Consider the following 19,609-nt stretch of genomic DNA (forward strand, 5'->3'; position numbering starts at 1 on the left):
TACCAATCCAGAGATTTATATCAAATCGTTTTCATCAAAATCTTCACCAGTGATGGACAAAGTATTCCAATCTTTTACTTTAGTGAAAGTAGCAACACTACTGTACGTACACTGTAAAAATACTCCGCTACAAGTAAAGGTCCTCCATTCAAAATCTTACTTAAGAAAAAGTATGGAAGTTGATGTGGAAGGCATGACTTTTGCATGCAATGTATTATGTAAAAGTATTTTTTCTTGTGGTATTGCAAGGATCTGATAAACGATGAAAAAGTGATAAAGATAAAGTGTTTATAACACGTTTAAAAAAAAGTCAGCAGAATATGATATCTCAGCCTCTTTTCTCAACAAAGTGTAATTACTTTGAGACGCTTTCACTATGACGTCTTACAACATAAATAATTTTACTTTTGTCACGGTTTTTTCTACATCTTCAAAGACATGGGTGGAAAGTCATCTTACTCTGACTCCTACGCCGAGAAAGGATTACTGGATTTCAGAATAAAAGACATCCGCGTGAGACTTCACTGGGATTGTGTTTTATTTGCACAAGTAAGGAGAATTGGTTTCCAGCAAGCGCTAGCCCCCTCTGTTGCACAGCAGTAACATAATACAACTTTAGAAAACCTTAAGGCACAATCCATATACTGTAGGTACAAAAAAGGTTGCTCCAGTATTAGGACCAAAAACAGAGCATTAGAACCTGAGCAAACCAGGCTGGCTGAGTCTTTTAAATCCCTTCTTAAAACATACTTTTATCGGAGAACCTATCCTAATTTTATTTGGGTTTTTACTTTATTTTATTTGTATTTTCGTCAGTTTTAATCCCCCTTTCATAATTTCTTTTTTCTTACATCACTGGACTTGGTATGATTTTGATTTTAATTTGCTGTCCTGTCGTAGGACACTGTAGCTCGATTTTGTCTTTGTTTTGTTTTTTTTAAATTTGCTGCCCTGTGTGAAGCACACTGTAAGTTGAGTGTTGAAAAGTGCTCTACAGATAAAGATTATTATTATCGTCATTATATCACTCTTAAACACAGAGAGGCTCTAATATTGTTTTAGAAGTGTCTGTCAAACTTGGTCAAAATTTTAACAGACAACATAACAATATCCGTTTATTTAAAATGCCAACAATGTAAAATTAATAAATGGGAGTTATAACTAAACTTTTAATTCCAGGCTTTTTTTCAGGGCCCTACCCCTGTTGGGGCCCTGGGCCCCTCAGTTCCACCACAGCTCTGCTTTTAAGGCAAACAATTCCACCAAACTCTCCGGCAGATTGATGCTTATTTCTCTCAAACACAGCAACAAATGACGAGTGGACAGTTTACTGAGCTCCCAGCACAGCTAAACACATTCTAACTTTAAAGAAAAAAAAAAAAAAGACTTAGGCATATTTGTATTGTAGGCGGACACGGTAAACATAGCACCGAACCTACCCCGAAGCGGTCACCTCTCACCTGTCCGGACTTCTCTCCGGATGCTTTAAGGAGCACCTGTCGTCCCAACATCCTTTGCGTGTCCAATATGGAAGAACTGGCGGTGGAGGTCCGTGGCTCCAACGGGGCTTATTACAAGGTAAATACCGGCTTATCAAGTCACCCTCAAACACGATAGCCGGTCACACGGTGCAGTATGTTAGTTTAAGTCTCAAGGACTAAGGAGTCATGTTCCGACTTGCTCCGAAACCTGTTAACTGCTTGTCATTAGCTCGTACTAGCTATGCTAGCCAGAATTAGCTGGCTAAGCTAGCGTCGCTCGACAGTCTGCGCATTGTGTCACTTTTTTAGCGACCTTCTTTACACAAAGAGTGAAATAAACACGACTTTGTCAGCGATAACTGGAATTTAAAACCGATAAAAGCTAATATTCATTTTGCTTGACGTTTTGTCGCAGCTTCCCGGAGCTAAAAGTTAGCTAACGTGCTAGTTGACGTCAATAGATCTGGCTAAAGTGAAACTGTGCAACTGTGGATCACTATGTAATTTCTCCGGTTGTTGGAGTTGTGTAACTGTTTTATAAGATATTTTGATCGCTCTTGGACTTGACTTATAGCTATCTCATTAAAGTATGCGATGTTTAAGAGGCATTTTGGCGAGTTATGACAGTGATTTCTGGTTGAACTGTACGTCTGTCTGTCTGTCGCTGTCTATTATTTGATACCGCATCATACCCAAGCTATTTTTTGTATGTGTATGTGTGAGCCAGCTGTTCCTTGTCAATCCTGACCGGCTGGCATGTCAGGAGAGGGTCACTGATACCGCAGATGTATAAGCTATTTCTAGACTTGCTGCCTAAAGTAACAGTCCCGTCTCTTTTTCTTCCCATCTTCTTCCTCTTCTCTTTCTCTCATCTCCTTTGGTGGACTGATTCCTTCTTTTCTTTCTTACCTCTCCCTCCTCGCCTCACCTCTCTTCCTCAGATTGCACCTCTCCCCCCTGCAGTTCTGTGTCAATTCAGGCCCCATGAGTCACTTTCTCCACCACCCTGCTTTGTGAGATTTGTCCAGGCTAAAGCTCTTGAGTTATAGGACTGTGTAATATCAGTGGTCCTGTAAAAGGATGTTTTTTTTAGATCATCAAATACTATTAAAAGACCAAATTCAACGATAGTTTTCTATAGTTCTCAGTTCTTTCCTACTTTCCTACCCTTTCTGTAGCAATCAGCACTGAGCCCGTTGGTACCTTGTGAGGATATAAATCTTGAAAATTGAATCGCAGATTACAGTTAAATTTAAAAAAAAAAAAAAAAAAAAAAGGGTTCAGCAATTTCCTAAAACGGCGTTGTAGTTTTTAGCAAACATAACTCAAATAGAAGTACATAGTGAATATGGTATTATTTTCAGCTGTGGATTAATACTAGGTGCCCTTGTTTTTGCAACGAGTATGAGTTAAAATTAACTACAGTGACTGTGTTTATGATTACGGGGGAACATAACACTCATTGATGTGTTGTTTTTGGACAACAATGGAGCTTGTTAGCAGGATACAAATCATGTTGGTTTTGTTCATTTTATGGTATTTGTTGACAATAAGCAAAATATAGGATATCACCAGCCTTATCCTTTGACAGCTTTACATAACAGGATTTTTTTGGACTCCAGTCTACCTAGGAAATTGTTTAAATTGCTGTATTTTCATTAACCAAGCAATAGCAAAAAGTGAATTGATAATCTGTAAAAGACAGTAGACATGAATGTACTCAGCTTCCTTTGTGCTGCACGCTTTGGCACTTAATAGCGTGCCCTTGAATTACAAATACCAGTTAAGTCACTTTTGGCATGTTACACATGGCTTGTACCAACACAGCACACCCACGTTACCCCTAAAAAATTCCCTCATCCCTCGGTGGTGTCAAGCCATGCAGATAGTTTTAGTTTATTTGCCCAGGCTTTGAGTTATCTACCACTGAGGCTTATTCCACTTCCTTACTAAATTGAATGTGAGTGGGATTTTATTTATAGTGCTCAAAGCACTGAGAAATGAAATCTGAAACAGAAACAGTATTTTGGTTACTCTGTGAATCAACAGAACTTGCTGTTATTAACACTACTAAGTCTTAATATACATTAAGACGCAAGATTTAATGGCAAGCTATATCAAGGCATTAGTGTGCACTTTACATACCGCTGAGCATGTATAAACTGATGCTCTGTTCTTCCAGTGAACACGTCTGGATATATTTATATTCTTAAAAATGAAAACACATCGCAAACCTGGTTTCCAGTCCACACCATCCTCATCAGGGTGGTGTTTGGGTTTGTTTTGGTTTCCTTATAAACAATCCATTGATTAGTCATGTGAATTATAAATCTCCAAAGATACTAAGTATACAAAGTAATAAGGCTGCAACTAACGATTATTTTAATTGTCGATTAATTTTGATTATTTTCTAGAATTATAGATTCATTGTTTAGTCTATAAATTGTCACAAAATGGTAAAAATGGCCATTACAGTTTGCTATAGTCAAAGGTGATATCTTCAGATGTCTTGTTTTATTCAGCCAACAGTCCAAAACCCAAAAGATACTAAATTTATGTTCACATAAAATGGAGAAAAGTAGAACATCATCACGAAGGAAAGCTGGAACCAGCAGATGTTTGTTTCAGATATTTTTCAAGCACATATGACAATTAATCGATTATCAAAGTAGTTGCTGATTATTTAATTGCTGCAGCTCTACAAAATCACAATATAAAAGATACTTTTATAACAAAATACTATATTTACTCTTAGCTGTGTTACTCTTATGTACACATTTCTATATCAACTAAAAGAAAACATATTATTTTGTGTATAAGGAAACACCCTCTGACACCACCCTGATGAAGGCAAGATAGCCAAAAACACTTTCTACGGTATACTAGTAGCAGTCGTGCGACATGTTTCACATTTTAATGGACTTTCATTGAAGATCACGCTGCTCTGTACCTCGCAGTATGTGCAAATTATCGTGTGTAAATTATTTGTATGTAGGAAGTTAAGAACTGTTTTAGAGAATCAAATTCAGCTCCTGTATTCTTTATGTCCTACGTAGTCAGCGTAATTTAAATAGGTCGCTCTTCATTTCAGTCAGCTATCATGTTCTTATGTGTTTATCCCTGTCTGTGTCTCTGTCTGTCCCGCAGGGCTTTGTGAAAGATATCCACGATGACTCTCTCACCATTGCCTTTGAGAACAAGTGAGTTTTTCTTTCAAACCATGCCCGGTTTAAAACATTAAGCCAAATGTACGACTATCATGTTTAAACAAGGTAAGATATCACTGTCTTTATTTTCAGTTGGCAGCCAGAACGCCAGGTGCCCTTCAGTGAAGTCAGGTTGCCACCGCCCGCTGACGCCAAGAAGGAGATTGGAGAGGGCGAGGAGGTGGAGGTGAGGAGGACACACAAACAGTCCCCTTTTTTTCTTTTGTCTTTTCCTTACTTGTCCCTTTCTGCTGGTGTCTTACTGTCTTAATCTCCTGGCAGATCCTCTCCAGAGCCAATGAACAGGAGCCCTGTGGTTGGTGGCTGGCTAAAGTTCGCATGATGAAGGGAGATGTTAGTATTTATCCTTATGAAGCCAATTTCTACACTACACACTCAATATTTACATGAAAATTAATGTTAACAAAATTAAATTTTTTCGAATATTTTGTTTTAGCAGTATATTATTAAAATTTACAAATATTTCAGCTAAAATACTGTTTTTGTTGTTTTCATTAAAGTGCCAGTTGGAAACCTGCTTTTCACTATTGTCATAATTGCTAAATAATCAAAATGCTAAAATTAATTAATTTTGGTGTCTGTAGGTTTTATTTCAAACACTGAACCTGTCTGTATTTTCAGTTCTATGTGATTGAGTACGCAGCCTGCGACGCCACCTACAACGAGATAGTGACCTTTGAGCGCCTGCGTCCAGTCAACACCAACAAGGCCATCACCAAGAACTCCTTTCACAAGTGCACTGTCCCTGTTCCTCAGGATCTACAAGAAGCGTATGTACAGCAGGTTTACACCAACAGCAGCAGTTTTGGACAAGTCATAAAGTCACGTGCATGCACTCTTCACAATCAGTGATACATACTTTAAAAATGGTGTATCGCAGGACTCACACATCTATACTTTGAGAGCTTTGCATTTCTCTGACATTTCCCTGTCAGCTGTATGTCAGATGTAGGGGTAAATAATTTGTTAAGGATTTGACTGTTTAAAGTACTAAATTGCTCTTGGATCATAGATGCCAGAATGAGAACGCCCATAAGGACTTCAAGAAAGCCGTGGGAGCCTGTCGCATCTCATACTGCCCTGAGACCAGCCAGCTAGTGATTGTGGTAACTGTTTTGCTTTAATCCTGTGGTCAGTATGTTTGTATAGCGGATGACTCAGCTATTTGTTTTCTTTTTAGTCATCATCAACAAAGAAGCAGCTCAGTATTAATAATTCTGTCTTTTATTTCGTGTTTGTGTGCGTGTGTGTCTGTGTCTATGTGTGTGTCTGTTAAGTCCACCAATGAGACGACAGTGAAGCGTGTGTCTTTGCTGAGTGACATGCACCTGCGCAGCCTCAGGACCAAACTGCTGCTAATGTCACGCAACCAGGAAGCTACAAAACACTTGGAGGTCAGCTGGTAACAAAAACGCCATGGTTTAGTTACTGTGATGACCTGCCTGTGGCGGTCACATTGGCAGCTCAGCACCCTTGGAGATAGCGCAGATGGTATCCTCGACCGGATAATTTTAAAGTCAGTTAGTCCCAATTTTAATGTGAAGGGAGTTTAGTAGTTATACGGTCACATACCACAAGAAGTTAACTAAAACAACACTGAAGACAACTTATGATGTTGCTCAAAGCTGGCCTGTGGCATACAAAAAATTTGGACTAATATTTAAATGATATTTAAATGGTAACACTTAACTTCAAGACGCCCTATTTAGCATTTATAAGCAGCATACGATCATATAATAAATGGGTCACAACACACTACAGTGTTGTTGTAAGCTGATATAAAGACATTTTTAAGTGTTTTTAATTTAAGTATTCATCAACGATGATAACTTCTCTCCTATAAAGACATATTTTATATTATTACAGCTGTGGTTTTCTATACCCACTTCTATTATCTGTTTACACAGCAGCCTCCACTAATGTGTGCCCAGGTGGAGTTACAGTTGTTCACAAATACACTAATAAACACTTACATCTGTGCACAACATTCTAGTAACATTTATCAAACCTTTATAGGCCGCCTTTAAAAGCTAAATAGGGGGACGAACAATAAAGTGTTACCTGATATTCAAATAATTTTAACTCATTTTGTCCTAAAAAGAGGAAAGAGGAAAACGTAATGGCAGACGAGTTTGTAGGAAAGAATAGCAGGATAGTTGTCTTTGTTGTGGAGTTTCTTACAGATTTATAGAAAAACACTTATTCTCCTGGAAAGGAAGAGTTGAGTATTAAGGAAGCAATATGTGTTATGGGCATGAATTCTTTTAAGCTAGCTTTTTAAAAGATGAATAACAACATTTTTGACTCTTTCAATCATTTAGATCTCATTTTGATCATTTTTGTTCCATCATTTCTGGGCTATAAAATGAGGTTGACGGATTATGATTTAATTAAAACCAACAGATTAACTTTTCAAAAGATTAAATAACTACAAATCAACCTGTTTTTTTTTTTTTTTTTAGAGCTCTAGGCAGCTGGTGTCATCCTTCCAGGAGGAATTTATGGTGAGACCGGATTTGATGGGCCTGGCCATCGGCAGCCACGGCAGCAACATCCAGCAAGCTCGGAAAGTTCCCGGCGTCACTGCCATTGAGCTGGATGAGGAGACTGGCACTTTCAGGATTTATGGGGAGGTATGGTGGTGGTTGCCCGGGTGGTGCTGGAGGCATGAGTGTAGCGATGATGAGGAAAGGGAATGAATTACCAGAAACAGTTGACAGTGTGGACATATTTGAACTTGTGTACGTACTGAAACAAGCAGGGGTGTGTGTGGTACAGGGTGTACATGTTGCATTCTTGTTATTTTCAGTGGATTTGACCAATATTTCGTTTCGATTTAGTTACTGTATTTGGAAGCTGACTGTGCTAATTGTAACTGGAACATACAAATGCTTACTGCCGACTATGCATGTGTGATAGCTGAATGAATAATATAATATAATATAAAATAATATAATATAATGATAGACAAAGTATCTCTGTGTTGTCTCTTAGACAACAGAGGCTGTGAAGAAGGCAAGGAGCTACCTGGAGTTTCTGGAGGATTCTGTCCAGGTGCCAAGGAACCTTGTTGGTATGTAGACACACATTTCCTGCTTGAGCTTGGAAAACCCCGAAACGTCTGTTTACTAGCGGCAGTCACAGGGTAGCTGAAAATGAGTTGCTCATTCGTGATACATTGCAGGACAGTCATTTGATAATAATGACACTACTGGTGTAAATGTAAAATAACAGCACAGTTTCTCAAAATGCGGGAATCCTTCATATACCACAATGTACTCCATTTTAAAGCGCTTTCAGTTTGACTAGTTCATCAGCTTTTTGACCTTCAACTGTGTTTCATTGTTACTGTTTCCCCTTATGATCTGTTTGCTGCTGTGTGTCCCCAGGCAAAGTTATCGGTAAGAATGGTAAGGTCATCCAGGAGATTGTGGACAAGTCTGGTGTGGTGAGGGTCCGGATAGAAGGAGACAACGACACCAAGCAGCCCCGACAGGAAGTAAGCCTGCAACTGCAACATGTCTACTGCAGCTGATAAAGCTGCTTGAGGCGTAGGGACAAGTGTCATCAGTTTCATACCTCTGTACAGACGATGGTTTAGTCAGTCCCATACTAACATGTGCGCTGTGTTTTTGTGTTTTGTTGACACAGGGAATGGTCCCCTTCACCTTTGTCGGAACTAAGGAGAGTATTGGCAATGTTCAGGTCTTGCTGGAGTACCACATCTCTTACCTCAATGTAAGGACACCTGTGTGTGTGTGTGTGTGTGAGCATGTGAGCGTGTGAGTGTGCTGAACAGGGTTAAAGGGCTAGTTTATGAAGCATGTTTGTGTATGTTTTTTTTTTTTTGCCAATCCTTTGCTAGCGATCAGTGCCACAGCTTCAATTCACAGCCATTTCAGGCAGCCTTTTAATGCCCATCCCTGCCAACCAGTGTCTCATTCATTTGGCAGCATGAAATGGTGCTTGAATTGGGCACATGTTGTAGTAATCTGCATGCATAAGGCCTTAGTGACATTTACTTGGCTAACAGCATGTCTACTCTGCTTCATAATCGTTGCTGAAGTCTAAACAGTAACACTGCTTGGATTTTGTGCTGTGCAGGTAGTCAAAGTGATATCTGATGGTGGGAGTATGTAAAACCAATCAGTAATAATATGTATCATTTAATATGAATAATAAACACATTGGGAAACCTTGAACCGAATGCAAAAACATTTACAACATGTTTATATGCGGTAAATAAAAGGATTATCAATGTACTTCATAGTAGAGGCGGCTGCCTTTCCTGAAAGAAAGACCACCTCTGCTGACACCATAAAAATTTTATATGCTTGCATTAAATAGAATACTTAACTTGGTCGGGGAAGAACAGAAGCCATATATTTTATGAGTGGCTACTGTTTTTGGCCATCATCTAGTCACTACATTAAACGTGAGATTAAAAAGCGTCGGGATCTGTCAGACTCAGCTCGCGAGATGACAGTGATCGATTGATCACATTGTAGGTTTTGCTCTAAATAAATCAAAGCAACGTGTGGCAGCGTCAGGAAAAACAAGTCCTTTTGAGTTCATTCCAAGAATGAGGATAACAGCTTAATCAGTCACAGTCACAGTGAGGAAAAGGCCCACTGCACGAGAAGAGAGGTGCAAGGAGTGCGTGGAACTGCAGTTAGTTTGAAATTTGACCATTGCCAGACTTGAAGTTTTCAGTACTTACCAGGTCAACACACATTTTATTACCACCTCTAGTAAAGTAAGTCTAATAAATTTTCTTGAGGAAATACCTGATTATTGTTTCATTATTGTTATGATTTTTTTATTTATTGTGAATGCCCTTAATATGAATCAAACTCCTGATAATCTTTATAGATAATCACTTTGCTGCTTTGTGGTGTGTATTTTGCTGTGTATATATTTTGCACTATGTATGTATGTGTGTGTTTGTCCTGTGCTGTCTGCATGTTCGGTGCTGTGTCGGTGCTTTGTGTGTGTTTTGTTTTGCGCTGTGTATAGGACATGCTGGAGCTTCTTGCAGAGGGCCAGCAGCTAGACGAAGAGCTGAGGCAGATTGTGGATTATACACAGGGAACCAGCCTAGCAAGATTCAGAATAAGCAACACAAGGCACACTGGATGTGATGTAGATGTGTGTATGAAGATTATGCATGTGTATCCAGTGATGACCCTTCAAAAAAAACATTTCTCAGAGATTTGCTTGATTTTATGAAATACAAAAAAATTATAATCACATGTTTTCTGTTTCTTGCTTTTCCTTTTATCTGAATTTCTCCCTCTTTATTTTTTCAATTTCCCTTATTTCTTTTTCCCCTATAGGAGGTTGAGCAGCTTCGTCTGGAGCGGATGCAGATTGACGAACAGTTACGTCAGATCACCCAGGGTCACCGACCAGCTGACAGGGAGAGAGGAGAGAGAGGAGAGAGAGGAGAGCGGGGGGACAGAGGAGAGAGAGGAGACAGAGGAGAGAGAGGGGAGAGGGGGGAGAGGGGAGAGAGAGGAGGAGGGTATAATACAGACAGCAGTGCCAATGCCTCCTCATCCTCCTTACATGGCAGTCGCTCCTACAACGGTCGTGGCCGTGGGCGCAGAGGCCACAGCTACAGCACTGGATATGGTAGGCACCTTTTTTAAAACCAAATATTATAAAATCAATTTATTATGCTGCCAGATACTGTGTTAAAATAGTCTATGCAAGAATGTAGCACTTTGCAAGAAGTCAGAAGTAAAATAGTGCAGGAGTCTGGGCAAAAAGAAAGATCTCGCAGTGCCCCGGTATGATGGCACCTGACTAACTTTTCTTTGTGCCTATGTCTCTGTCTTCTCTCATGTCTGCTTGATTTCAGGCACCAATTCAGAGCAGTCAAACGCCTCTGAGACCGATTCAGAGCGCAGGGATGAACTCAGTGACTGGTCCCTGGCTGGAGAGGACCAGGACAGGTGAATGTTTTTTTTTTTAAACAATGTAACCCAAAGATATACAAACATGTTCATCTGCCGTCAATAGAAGTTGTGTTATCCCCAAAATCTAGTGTTACGTAGGATTCGATTTGGCAGTGGCAATACTATGTATTCCATTTGCTTTTGCACTAAGTGTTTAGTGTGAGATTTTTGAATGATTGCTTGACTGACCTGCAGGGAGAGGGAGAGAGGCCTGCGACCGCAGAGAGATGGTCGCAGGAGGCCAGGACCCGGCAGAGGCCGCGCAGGGCCTGGAGGAAGGGGAAGAGGAGGAGGAAGAGGATACAGCAACAGTTCTGGTAAAATTCACTATAAGAGGACATACAGTTTAGAGAGGAACAAAGACGCACCTTTCTCCTGTAAAAGTCTTGTCTTAACAGTAGGTTTTATTCAAATATACATCTAACTCTAACCTGTTTGTGAATTTGATCCTGACTCTGCAGCAGGGCCTCAGGACCACGAGGATAACCATGCCTATGCAGTCCTGGAGACTAACACGGAGACAGACCAGACGGCTGATACAGATGCCAGCGAGTCCATCTTGCCTGCAAACCGCCGCAGAAGGTCTCGGCGACGCAGAACAGACGAGGACGCCACGCTGATGGATGGCATGAGCGAGTCGGACAACGCCTCGATGAGTGAGAATGGAATAGGTATGGAAGCCACATGATTTGGGAAGATAATTTTACAAACTTCTTCATACACACACTTTCACACACATAAAGTCAAACAGTGTGTACAGTGCATTTTTTCTTAATAGGGTAGTGAAAAACAGCGCTTAAGCAAGAAAGTCTGTCGTACTGTATTGTTCAGGGAGGCTCTGAATGTTTTTATCAGAGCTAACTGCTGTTGTTAGCTGTCAGAGGTGTCCAGAATGTGCAGCAGTGCATCACTTCCCATTTTAAGTGTGAAAGACGCCAGTGCAGTTTAAAGGCAAATTAAGCCCCAAATCGCTCTCTTTGTGATGACCCAACCCCCTTAGATGACGTGGAAACTAAACCTCAGCGTCGCAACCGTAGTCGACGTCGCCGCATCCGCCTGCCCGAGGAGAGGCAGCCAGGTAACCATGGCAACCTCCGGCGCGCCCTCCCCCGGTCATCGCTCTGAATGGCATATCTAAAAAGTTGTGCACCAGGCCTGGTGTTTGTGTGTGTGTTCACCAACATACTAAACAAAACGTTTAGAAATACCTAATTATCTGGTAACTGATTGTGGTTTGTCCTCATTGACTTATACTAAATAATCAAATGTGGCTGGTGGACTGACTGGCTTATAATGACACATGCAGTTACGGGGATTGTTATCTTAATACTGTAAAAGAGCATTCTCTAACAAAGTTAGTTGTTTTAGAGTGCCCAAACTTGGTGTGTTGCGCAGACAGTAAGTATGCATCTTCCCTGCGTCTTGTGTTATTTCATAGGCACCCTAATCCTTAACTGATAACTCGGCCACGACTTGTTTATGTTTTGTCATTTACACCAGTGTCAGTCCTGAGTTGTGTGGTGTGTCACAGCAAATTTAACCGTAACACAATTTTTTGTAATGTTTGTTGAGTCTAAAATTAGTGAAAAGCTCCTCTCAGACAAATCAGACAGGGTCTGCTTTGTGCCGCCAAATTCTTGTAACTCTCTGAAAACTGAGAACCATGCTTGCTTTCCACAGTGACTGGTCAGGTGTGCACAGGTGTGAAAATTCCTCACATTGCAACTGCCACCATTTGTGTTCTACTAATCTACAGGGAGTGAGAGATGATCAGTCGAAAATTGTGCTGAAGTTCCGAACAGCTGGGACAGATTTGCCGAAATAGACTCTACCAGCATTTTGGCTTCTGTCCCTTTATTTTACCAATAGTTTCCTTTTCTCTGTTGTCTCGTCTGTATAGTGACTGTGGCTGACTACATATCCAGGGCTGAGTCTCAGAGTAGACAGATGACCACCGACGACCCTAAGAAAAACAAGGATGAGGTCAGTACTTAAATGTCATGTGTTAACAAATTGTTGGCACACCAGAGTTTACAACCTTTACAAAGTCTCCTTCCTTAAAAGTTCTTTAGGTCTGTCTGCTCTTGGTGCCTGACCATCAATTATTAAACTTTTTTAATTTAACCTAAATTTTTTTTTCTTACTTCTGAATGTAAAGGCTTTTTCCTGGCTAATTAATGGTGATTTTTTTTTTTTTTTTGAATCCAATAGAGGTGCTTTACCTGTTTGTCCCACATTTCTCATCAGGCCGAGGTGGATGCCATCGCTGAGCACAGCCCGCAGTCTGCTCCGGCAACCACCAATGGTTCCAACAACAATGCCGCCGACAGTGAAGGCAGCAATACCACCAGAGCTCCCAGGTCTTCCGCCGAGAGGCCTGCCAAAGTCTCCTACAAGGAGGACTCGAACCCGGAACCTGTTGTTAACGGACTCTCCTAGTCAGACACCGGCACAGGAAATGGTTTCAAATATTTGAACTTCTTTGGCTGCACTTAAATGAATCTCACTGTCTCTAGAGCAGCCTTAGAATTAAATACAACAAGCACTGTTCTTTTTTTACTTTACAAATATTTGAAGCCTGTTTTACTGAGCAAGTTTTAGAGGTCTGAACCCCCCCCACGTGTTCTGTCCAACTATCCATTTTATTTTTAATTTTTTTTTTTTTACAATAGATCTTCCTGTATGAGCTTGCCAAAGATAGTCAAACACACAGACTTATAGACATCTCTACTTAACTGTACTTTTCAGTCCACTCTTCATTGAGAGCTCAGGGAGAGGTTGGGCTGAATGCAGTATTTATAAAACGCAGGCAGGGATTCCACTCAAATCCATACTGTGGTATGAATGCAGCAGTTCTTTTTTTTTTTTTTTAAATTGGTATAAATAATATCATAGCAGGGTTTTAGAATTAAAAAAAAAAAAAAAAAAAAGTCTGCCTTTTACCAGGTGGACTCAGAAGGATGCTTCCACAACCTTTTTTCAGGATGTTTTGTGCATCTGAAGTAGTTTGTAACTTAAATGTTCTGCATGAGCAGTACCACAGTGCAGATAGGTTTGTTGGAAACCCGAGTATGTTGGACATACATGTGATCAGCTGTTGTGCCTTGAGAGTAGATTCAACATGTTGTTGCCTGGCTCTGCACACCATCCGAAATCCTTTCTCTGTGTGACTTGGTTGCCTTCACCTGCCACAGTTGAACCTAATGAGCTGTCTCCTTGTGCTATATGTACCCGTATGGCACTGTATGCAGGTGCAGTCTAACACTGAAAGACCCTGCAAGGATTTCAGAGGGATATCTTTTTAAAAATCAGGTGTGTCTATTCTTAATGTTTGTGGGGCAAATGAGTCCAGTTATCCTTTATATATATATCTGTTGAGGAGTTTGACATTAGCTGCTTTGTTTTTCAATATGCAACCACTTTGGTCATAGAAGAAATGTTACTATGGAGTGTCTGGAAAAGAAACAAACAGTAGAAGAGTTGTTTTCAATGCACTGAAACATAACCTTTTTTTTTTTGTTTTAAAAAGTTGATTGTAGTTGAGTCTGGAAACTGGCCTATTGCTGTTTAGTGCTGGACAGAGATGTAGCCACCAGTGCTGGGTTTCCTGGAAACATCTCATTGCTAAACATTGGGCGGTTTCATCAAATATGACAAAAGGGATAGTGAAGCGCTTTCCTCCCAGAAATCCAATGAAATCAACAGAGATTTAAAGTGCATTTGCCACATCTTTGAGGTGAACAGCCCCTTTTGCAGAAATCCTATTGGAGCGGTAAGAACCAGACTACCCTGGTGTTGAGATGTTTCTGAAAAACCAAGCCCAGGTGACAACGATGTCATTTTCATGGTTCTTCCATAGACTGGCTGGCTGGAAACTGGTCATGACTGTTCCATTAAGGAAGGAGATTTATTTGGTTTATTTATTTTAAAAAAAATGTACAGTATTTAAAAAAAAACAAAAACAAAAAAAAAATAAGGAGCTCTTCTTTTTCTTGACACTAAACCACATTACCTAGGGGATATTTTGGAGACAAATGATAATTTGGACTACTGAGAGTTGTGACATCCAGTATGTTTTTTTTTTTTTTTTTTGTTTTTGTTTTTTTTTTTTTTTTAAGGATCGTTCTGATTGGTTGATGTGCAATATGTTTTGTATGCAGGTAGTTCTTAAATAAACTTGATCTTCCGTGTAGATCTAAAACCCAACTGTGTCTGGCTCTCTTACGAAAAGCAACATGACATAACTTGTACAGATCCCATGCAAAAATGGTGCTCTGTTGCTGTCACATCACTATACAGGAGCATTTTCAGTTTAACACATTTCAGTCGTTTCACGTCATTACCCATCGAATAATTACATTCATCAAGCTACAAAATTGAAAAATGTGGAGATCAGCAGTGCATTTCTACCATATCCATTTTTGAGATTATGGAGAGCGTATTTCGAGTTTGTCTTAAAAACAATACTCGTTAGCCCATACGTACACTGGAAGAGTCTTTGTGACCACAATGGACGGAAGGTGACTGGACTAAATCTAAAGTCGTCATTCTATGTAAAATTACCAAAAGCTGATGTGATGCCTCAGCAGTTTGAGTAAGTCAAATCAAGTGGTATCCTCAAAACCTGTAGCGTTACTAGTGGAAAATTCAAAGCGAATAATAACTGTTGTCATGTACATACAGCACGGAAATGTGAGCGCTGTTTTAACACAGACTTGAAAAAATGCAAATCTATTATTTAAAGTTCCTGTCACGGGGAAAACCACCTTAGACCTAACATTCGCTGAAAAGTACCCTAAGTACAATTAAAATATAAGTTAATAACGAGGGAGAGTTCCATTAACAATTTGTACAGTGTGATTTTATTCGAGAACAATCAGTTAGAAAAGTCTGTTACTCGCTCAAGTCAATCAGTGCAACAGCACGAGTAAGAGCAGTGTGAAATCCCATTTCTGTCACCAGCATCTTCAGTGCTGTTTCTTTGTCTGGCCATCAATCAGATCCTTCGCCTCATTTATCTTTGCTGCCAGGTACGGAGATCCACCTGTGTTAGAGAGACACACAAACACATTATGTCCATGGTTACATTTCATGAAATTTTATTGAACTTGTGTAAGGATAAAATTACAAATCTTGGACTTTGCAGCCATGCTAGATACAGTGTTTACACCACCACATCTTGAATCCTCTACACTTCCCGTTTAGAGCTGACTGTAAAACCTGTTAATGACTGCGACCTCCACATTTACTGCTGCACTGCTGGGCACCCAAATACAATCATTTGGGTAAGAAGCCCTGTCTAAATAAGACAACGAAACTTGTGTGCAAAGCAGACGAGGGCAGTGTACTGCGGATCTGTTGAGTACTTTGTTGTAGCGTACAGCTACAGCCAACACCAGAAATCTATAGGAACCGATGGGAAACTTAAAGCTTCCACTCACCTCTATCTGGATGGTTCAGGATCATCAGTTTTCTATGAGCTTCTCTGATCTTATTCCTGTTGGCTGTGGGACTGAAAAGCAGTGGTATGTCAGTGAATCATTATTGTAATAATCTGTAGGATTAGTAGTGGTTATCACATTTTCTGCTGTAGCGGAGAGTACAGTGGCAAACAATAGCCAGACGGGCTAATGTGCAGGACAGGACCCCAACCATTAACATATACTGTATGTGTGATCCTGGCTGTACAGTGAAATACAGTATAACTGGTGGACTTAATTAACGGACGGGCTTCACGGTGCTGGGTGGTGGAAAGAGTGTCCACATACCTGACACCTAAAACAAGGGCAGCTTCTCTCTTGGTCATCTTTGGTTCAAATCCACCTCTATAGTACCCGCCTCCAAAGGCCTGCAACAACATACGCAGTTAACAGCTCACCACCATGGGTGTGCTGACAGATCCCTGCTAGCAAAAATCACTCATTAAAAGTTATTTAATGAGTTTGTTAGCAAAGCGAGAGATCATGAGGTATTAAGCACATGTCATACTAGCATTTAGGAGATGTAATTATTGTAGGCTTGTTTTCCTTCTTACCGTCTTGGGGAAGCTCTGGAGGGCCTGTTTCACCTGAGGCTCCATCTGCTTCATGGCCTGCATGGCATAGCGACCTGGGAGACAATAAAAAAAAAAAAAGAGTGGTGGTAGTGAAGGGTAAATCCACCTAAACTGATATTTTAAAGACTGATGCTGACTACACGGTTAAAAGAATCAAAATTCATATAGCGTAAGAAAACCCATAGTTGTGAAAGGCGAGGTGTAGTACAAAGAACTGTAGAACCTGTAGTAGAAAAACAAAAACAAAAACTGATGACAGCTGTTTCACATGCTGTAGTTTGTGAAGTCTTTCACACTTCCCTCATAAGTGAGATTTGTTGACCCTGTCAAACTGATTTTTAAAACTTTGTTTGGAGAAATGTACAAATTGTTGAACAGCAACGATAACAGCTAAAGAGAGAAGCCACATAACAATGACAACATTATAGTGGAAGTAGTTTGACCTGCTATTCTCATTTGGACTCCAGACTTGACTTAGGACAGTGTTAACACGGGACTCAACTCTGGAATTGGTCAAAACCTCAAGCTCATAGTTTAACTTTTTAAATAACTTTTTTTTTTTTTAATCTGCTCTGTCGGGGCGAGTAATGTAACTGGAAGCATGCTGGTGAAACAGACTCAGTTTCCAGTTTATTAGGTACACCTAGCTAAACCTAAACCAGTCTAATACAACAACCCTGCAATAAATCCTCCCTTCATGATGGTTATAATGTACATTTTTTATTGCAGTTGTTTTAGAGAGGTGTTGATTCAACCGTGTGATCGTTTCGGAGGCTGTAGTTTGTGGTGCTGCTGAACTGTAGTGCATTATATGGATAGGTGTTGCTATTATTTCGTCCAAGCTAGCAGTCCTCTTTGGGAAAGAAGGACCAACGCTGTTATCTGGTGTGCACAACCTTCGTGTTCTTTGCACAAGATGAAGAAACACACAGTTTATTAGATACACCCAGCTTAACCCAAAGCAGTCTAATACAACAGTCGTGCAATGAATCCTCCCTCAATGATGGTGATAATGGGGGTGAACTAAATAACAGAAAACAGATAAATCTTCCTTTTCCAAATTAGCTTAGAGTTACCTACCTGCAAATCCGGCTGCTGCCAGAGCCAGTCCCACTGCCACCATGGAACTGGCCTGCAGAGAGAGAGAGAGAGAGAGAGAGACGTGAGAATTACAAAAACATTAAGAGGATTCACAGAAAAATCACCGGCACCGACGAGCTAAACTGTACCACAGTTGCATTGTAAACAAATGGGACATGATCAAGCTGTGGCATAATGCAAAGCCTAACATCGGCAATTACACACCAAACTTTAGCCATAAAGCTATACTTTAGCTAACATTTATTTCACACCGCTATTTGTGGCCGCGTACCATGTTAACGGTGGTAAACTGGCGGATTAAAGCTGCAAATTAAACGTTGACTAGGTCTTGGTCACGTCGTGCTGGATCATGCACCTATCAGTGAAGCTAACGTTAGCTTAGCCTTACGGAATGAACGTTATCCAACATTCTGGCAGACTACTGGGCATGCAACCATGTTCAGATTGTCCTTTCCGGTCAGTACATAACAAGTCCGACCTACCATGTCTGTGTGTTATGCTCCGTGTCCGGTAAAGATTAAGATCATAACTTTTGACCTCTCATGTTCTCGTCGCTCGGGGGTTCATGTGTTTATGCCGGAAGTAGCAGAGAACTGTCGTAAAACACTGTTGCCAGTTTTGACTGATAAAAAGTTTTCCCAGTCGGAGCAGAATAGACTTCCCACAGTCTTTCGGATAGTGTTACTATTAGTACATTAAACTTTTGCAAGAAACAGAATGTATAATGGTACCATGAACTCAGTGAGTTAAGATGTGGGCTACAATTCAAGATTTGGATTTTTAAGCCCATATTTGTTTACATCTTGGAAAATGAAATCCGCCGAATTAACTAACAACGATAATTTAATTATTCTGATAATGAAGAAAACTTAAAAAAAACACAGGGAGTTTCTGGAGTTAGTCTTTTTTTTCTATGATTTTCTAAGCGGGTTTGTGGATGTTTATTTGCGATGGACATCGAAGATAATGATATCTTTGCAAAGTGTAAAGATGTCGTTATCTTTACACTGAATTTAAAAAATATGTGTATCGCACATGTGTGTCCCTAAACGACACACACGTACACACAAAATGTTTTTGACACAAACTGCCGCAGTACGTGTCTAAGGGTTTTGAAGTGGTCTGAAGCGGCTGTGCATCACTTCGGCTGCTGAGTGTGATAAGTGGACCAAAACACAACAACTAGCCAACTTGTCACCTCCCACAGTATCCTTGCCGCGTATGCCTCTCTCCCTCTGTGCCTCCCGGGCAGTTCAAACCCCTGGAATATATATATATATACATGCGACTAAATTTGGCCCCTGGCGATGCCAGATTGGGCGGAGAACCGATCCCCAACAGCTCGACACTCGCTGCTCCCTCCCCCGGTCAAACTGTCAAATTGACGCCAGGTAAAGCGGACTTGAACGTCCAGCGTCCCCACACCACACCACACCACACCACACCACACCACCCACACCCACACCCACGCCACGCCACACCACACCCCACACCCACTCCCACTCCCACCTACCACCTGGAGTAATTGTGTTAGCTAGCCCACCTTCGGGGTGCTACTCCATGTTGGAAGCTGACGTGACGTTTTTGGCGGTAAGTTCAAATTTAGCATTAACGTTGTGGTTTAAACCCTAATTTTAATTCCTTTATTTCAAGACTGCCGACTTCAAAAATAACTGCTCCAACTGGTCGGGGGCTCCTGTGTGGTCAAGCTAGGTGCTGTTTTTTTGTTTTTGTTTTTTGTTTTTAGCAAACTATCTCATGTTAGCTAGTGGAAGGCAGCATACA

General features: G+C 40.6%; 2 protein-coding genes across 5 annotated transcripts; one reads left to right on the forward strand and one right to left on the reverse strand.

The window, feature by feature from the left end:
• The first annotated feature begins 1,475 nt into the window (after nucleotides 1-1,475).
• Nucleotides 1,476-14,641, forward strand: fxr1 (fragile X mental retardation, autosomal homolog 1). The gene is made up of 19 exons (XM_040127975.1): nucleotides 1,476-1,578; nucleotides 4,629-4,681; nucleotides 4,781-4,874; nucleotides 4,970-5,041; nucleotides 5,330-5,478; nucleotides 5,721-5,814; nucleotides 5,986-6,102; nucleotides 7,171-7,341; nucleotides 7,703-7,781; nucleotides 8,098-8,207; nucleotides 8,360-8,446; nucleotides 10,045-10,157; nucleotides 10,224-10,342; nucleotides 10,572-10,665; nucleotides 10,864-10,985; nucleotides 11,130-11,339; nucleotides 11,669-11,746; nucleotides 12,569-12,651; nucleotides 12,916-14,641. Exons 1-19 carry the CDS (start codon nucleotides 1,528-1,530, stop codon nucleotides 13,105-13,107), a joined length of 2,088 nt encoding a protein of 695 aa, XP_039983909.1. The 5' UTR covers nucleotides 1,476-1,527; the 3' UTR covers nucleotides 13,108-14,641.
• Nucleotides 14,642-15,507: 866 nt separating this feature from the next.
• On the reverse strand, nucleotides 15,508-19,114 carry dnajc19 (DnaJ (Hsp40) homolog, subfamily C, member 19). 4 transcript variants are annotated; one of them, XM_040127882.1, is made up of 6 exons: nucleotides 19,023-19,114; nucleotides 17,804-17,855; nucleotides 16,703-16,776; nucleotides 16,437-16,516; nucleotides 16,110-16,180; nucleotides 15,508-15,712 (listed from the first exon to the last, which is right to left on the reverse strand). In XM_040127882.1, exons 2-6 carry the CDS (start codon nucleotides 17,844-17,846, stop codon nucleotides 15,636-15,638), a joined length of 345 nt encoding a protein of 114 aa, XP_039983816.1. In that variant the 5' UTR covers nucleotides 17,847-17,855; nucleotides 19,023-19,114; the 3' UTR covers nucleotides 15,508-15,635. The 4 variants fall into 4 exon arrangements, with proteins under 4 accessions (XP_039983816.1, XP_039983814.1, XP_039983815.1 ...); XM_040127880.1 differs by lacking the exon at nucleotides 19,023-19,114 and adding an exon at nucleotides 18,307-18,591; XM_040127881.1 differs by lacking the exon at nucleotides 19,023-19,114 and adding an exon at nucleotides 18,096-18,268.
• Between the last annotated feature and the right edge of the window lie 495 nt (nucleotides 19,115-19,609).

This window comes from Xiphias gladius, chromosome 6, assembly GCF_016859285.1.
Source record: "Xiphias gladius isolate SHS-SW01 ecotype Sanya breed wild chromosome 6, ASM1685928v1, whole genome shotgun sequence".
NCBI classification, from domain to species: Eukaryota; Metazoa; Chordata; class Actinopteri; order Istiophoriformes; family Xiphiidae; genus Xiphias; species Xiphias gladius.

Excerpts from the sequence above, each read along its gene's own strand:
- fxr1 (XM_040127975.1), top strand. The coding sequence starts at position 1,528 with ATGGAAGAACTGGCGGTGGAGGTCCGTGGCTCCAACGGGGCTTATTAC. Across the intron at positions 7,342-7,702 it reads CTTTCAGGATTTATGGGGAG|ACAACAGAGGCTGTGAAGAA; the intron begins GTATGGTGGTGG and ends GTTGTCTCTTAG. Across the intron at positions 11,747-12,568 it reads GCCCGAGGAGAGGCAGCCAG|TGACTGTGGCTGACTACATA; the intron begins GTAACCATGGCA and ends TCGTCTGTATAG.
- dnajc19 (XM_040127880.1), bottom strand. Across the intron at positions 16,777-17,803 it reads GGCAGCAGCCGGATTTGCAG|GTCGCTATGCCATGCAGGCC; the intron begins GTAGGTAACTCT and ends ATTGTCTCCCAG. Across the intron at positions 16,181-16,436 it reads GCCCTTGTTTTAGGTGTCAG|TCCCACAGCCAACAGGAATA; the intron begins GTATGTGGACAC and ends ACTGCTTTTCAG.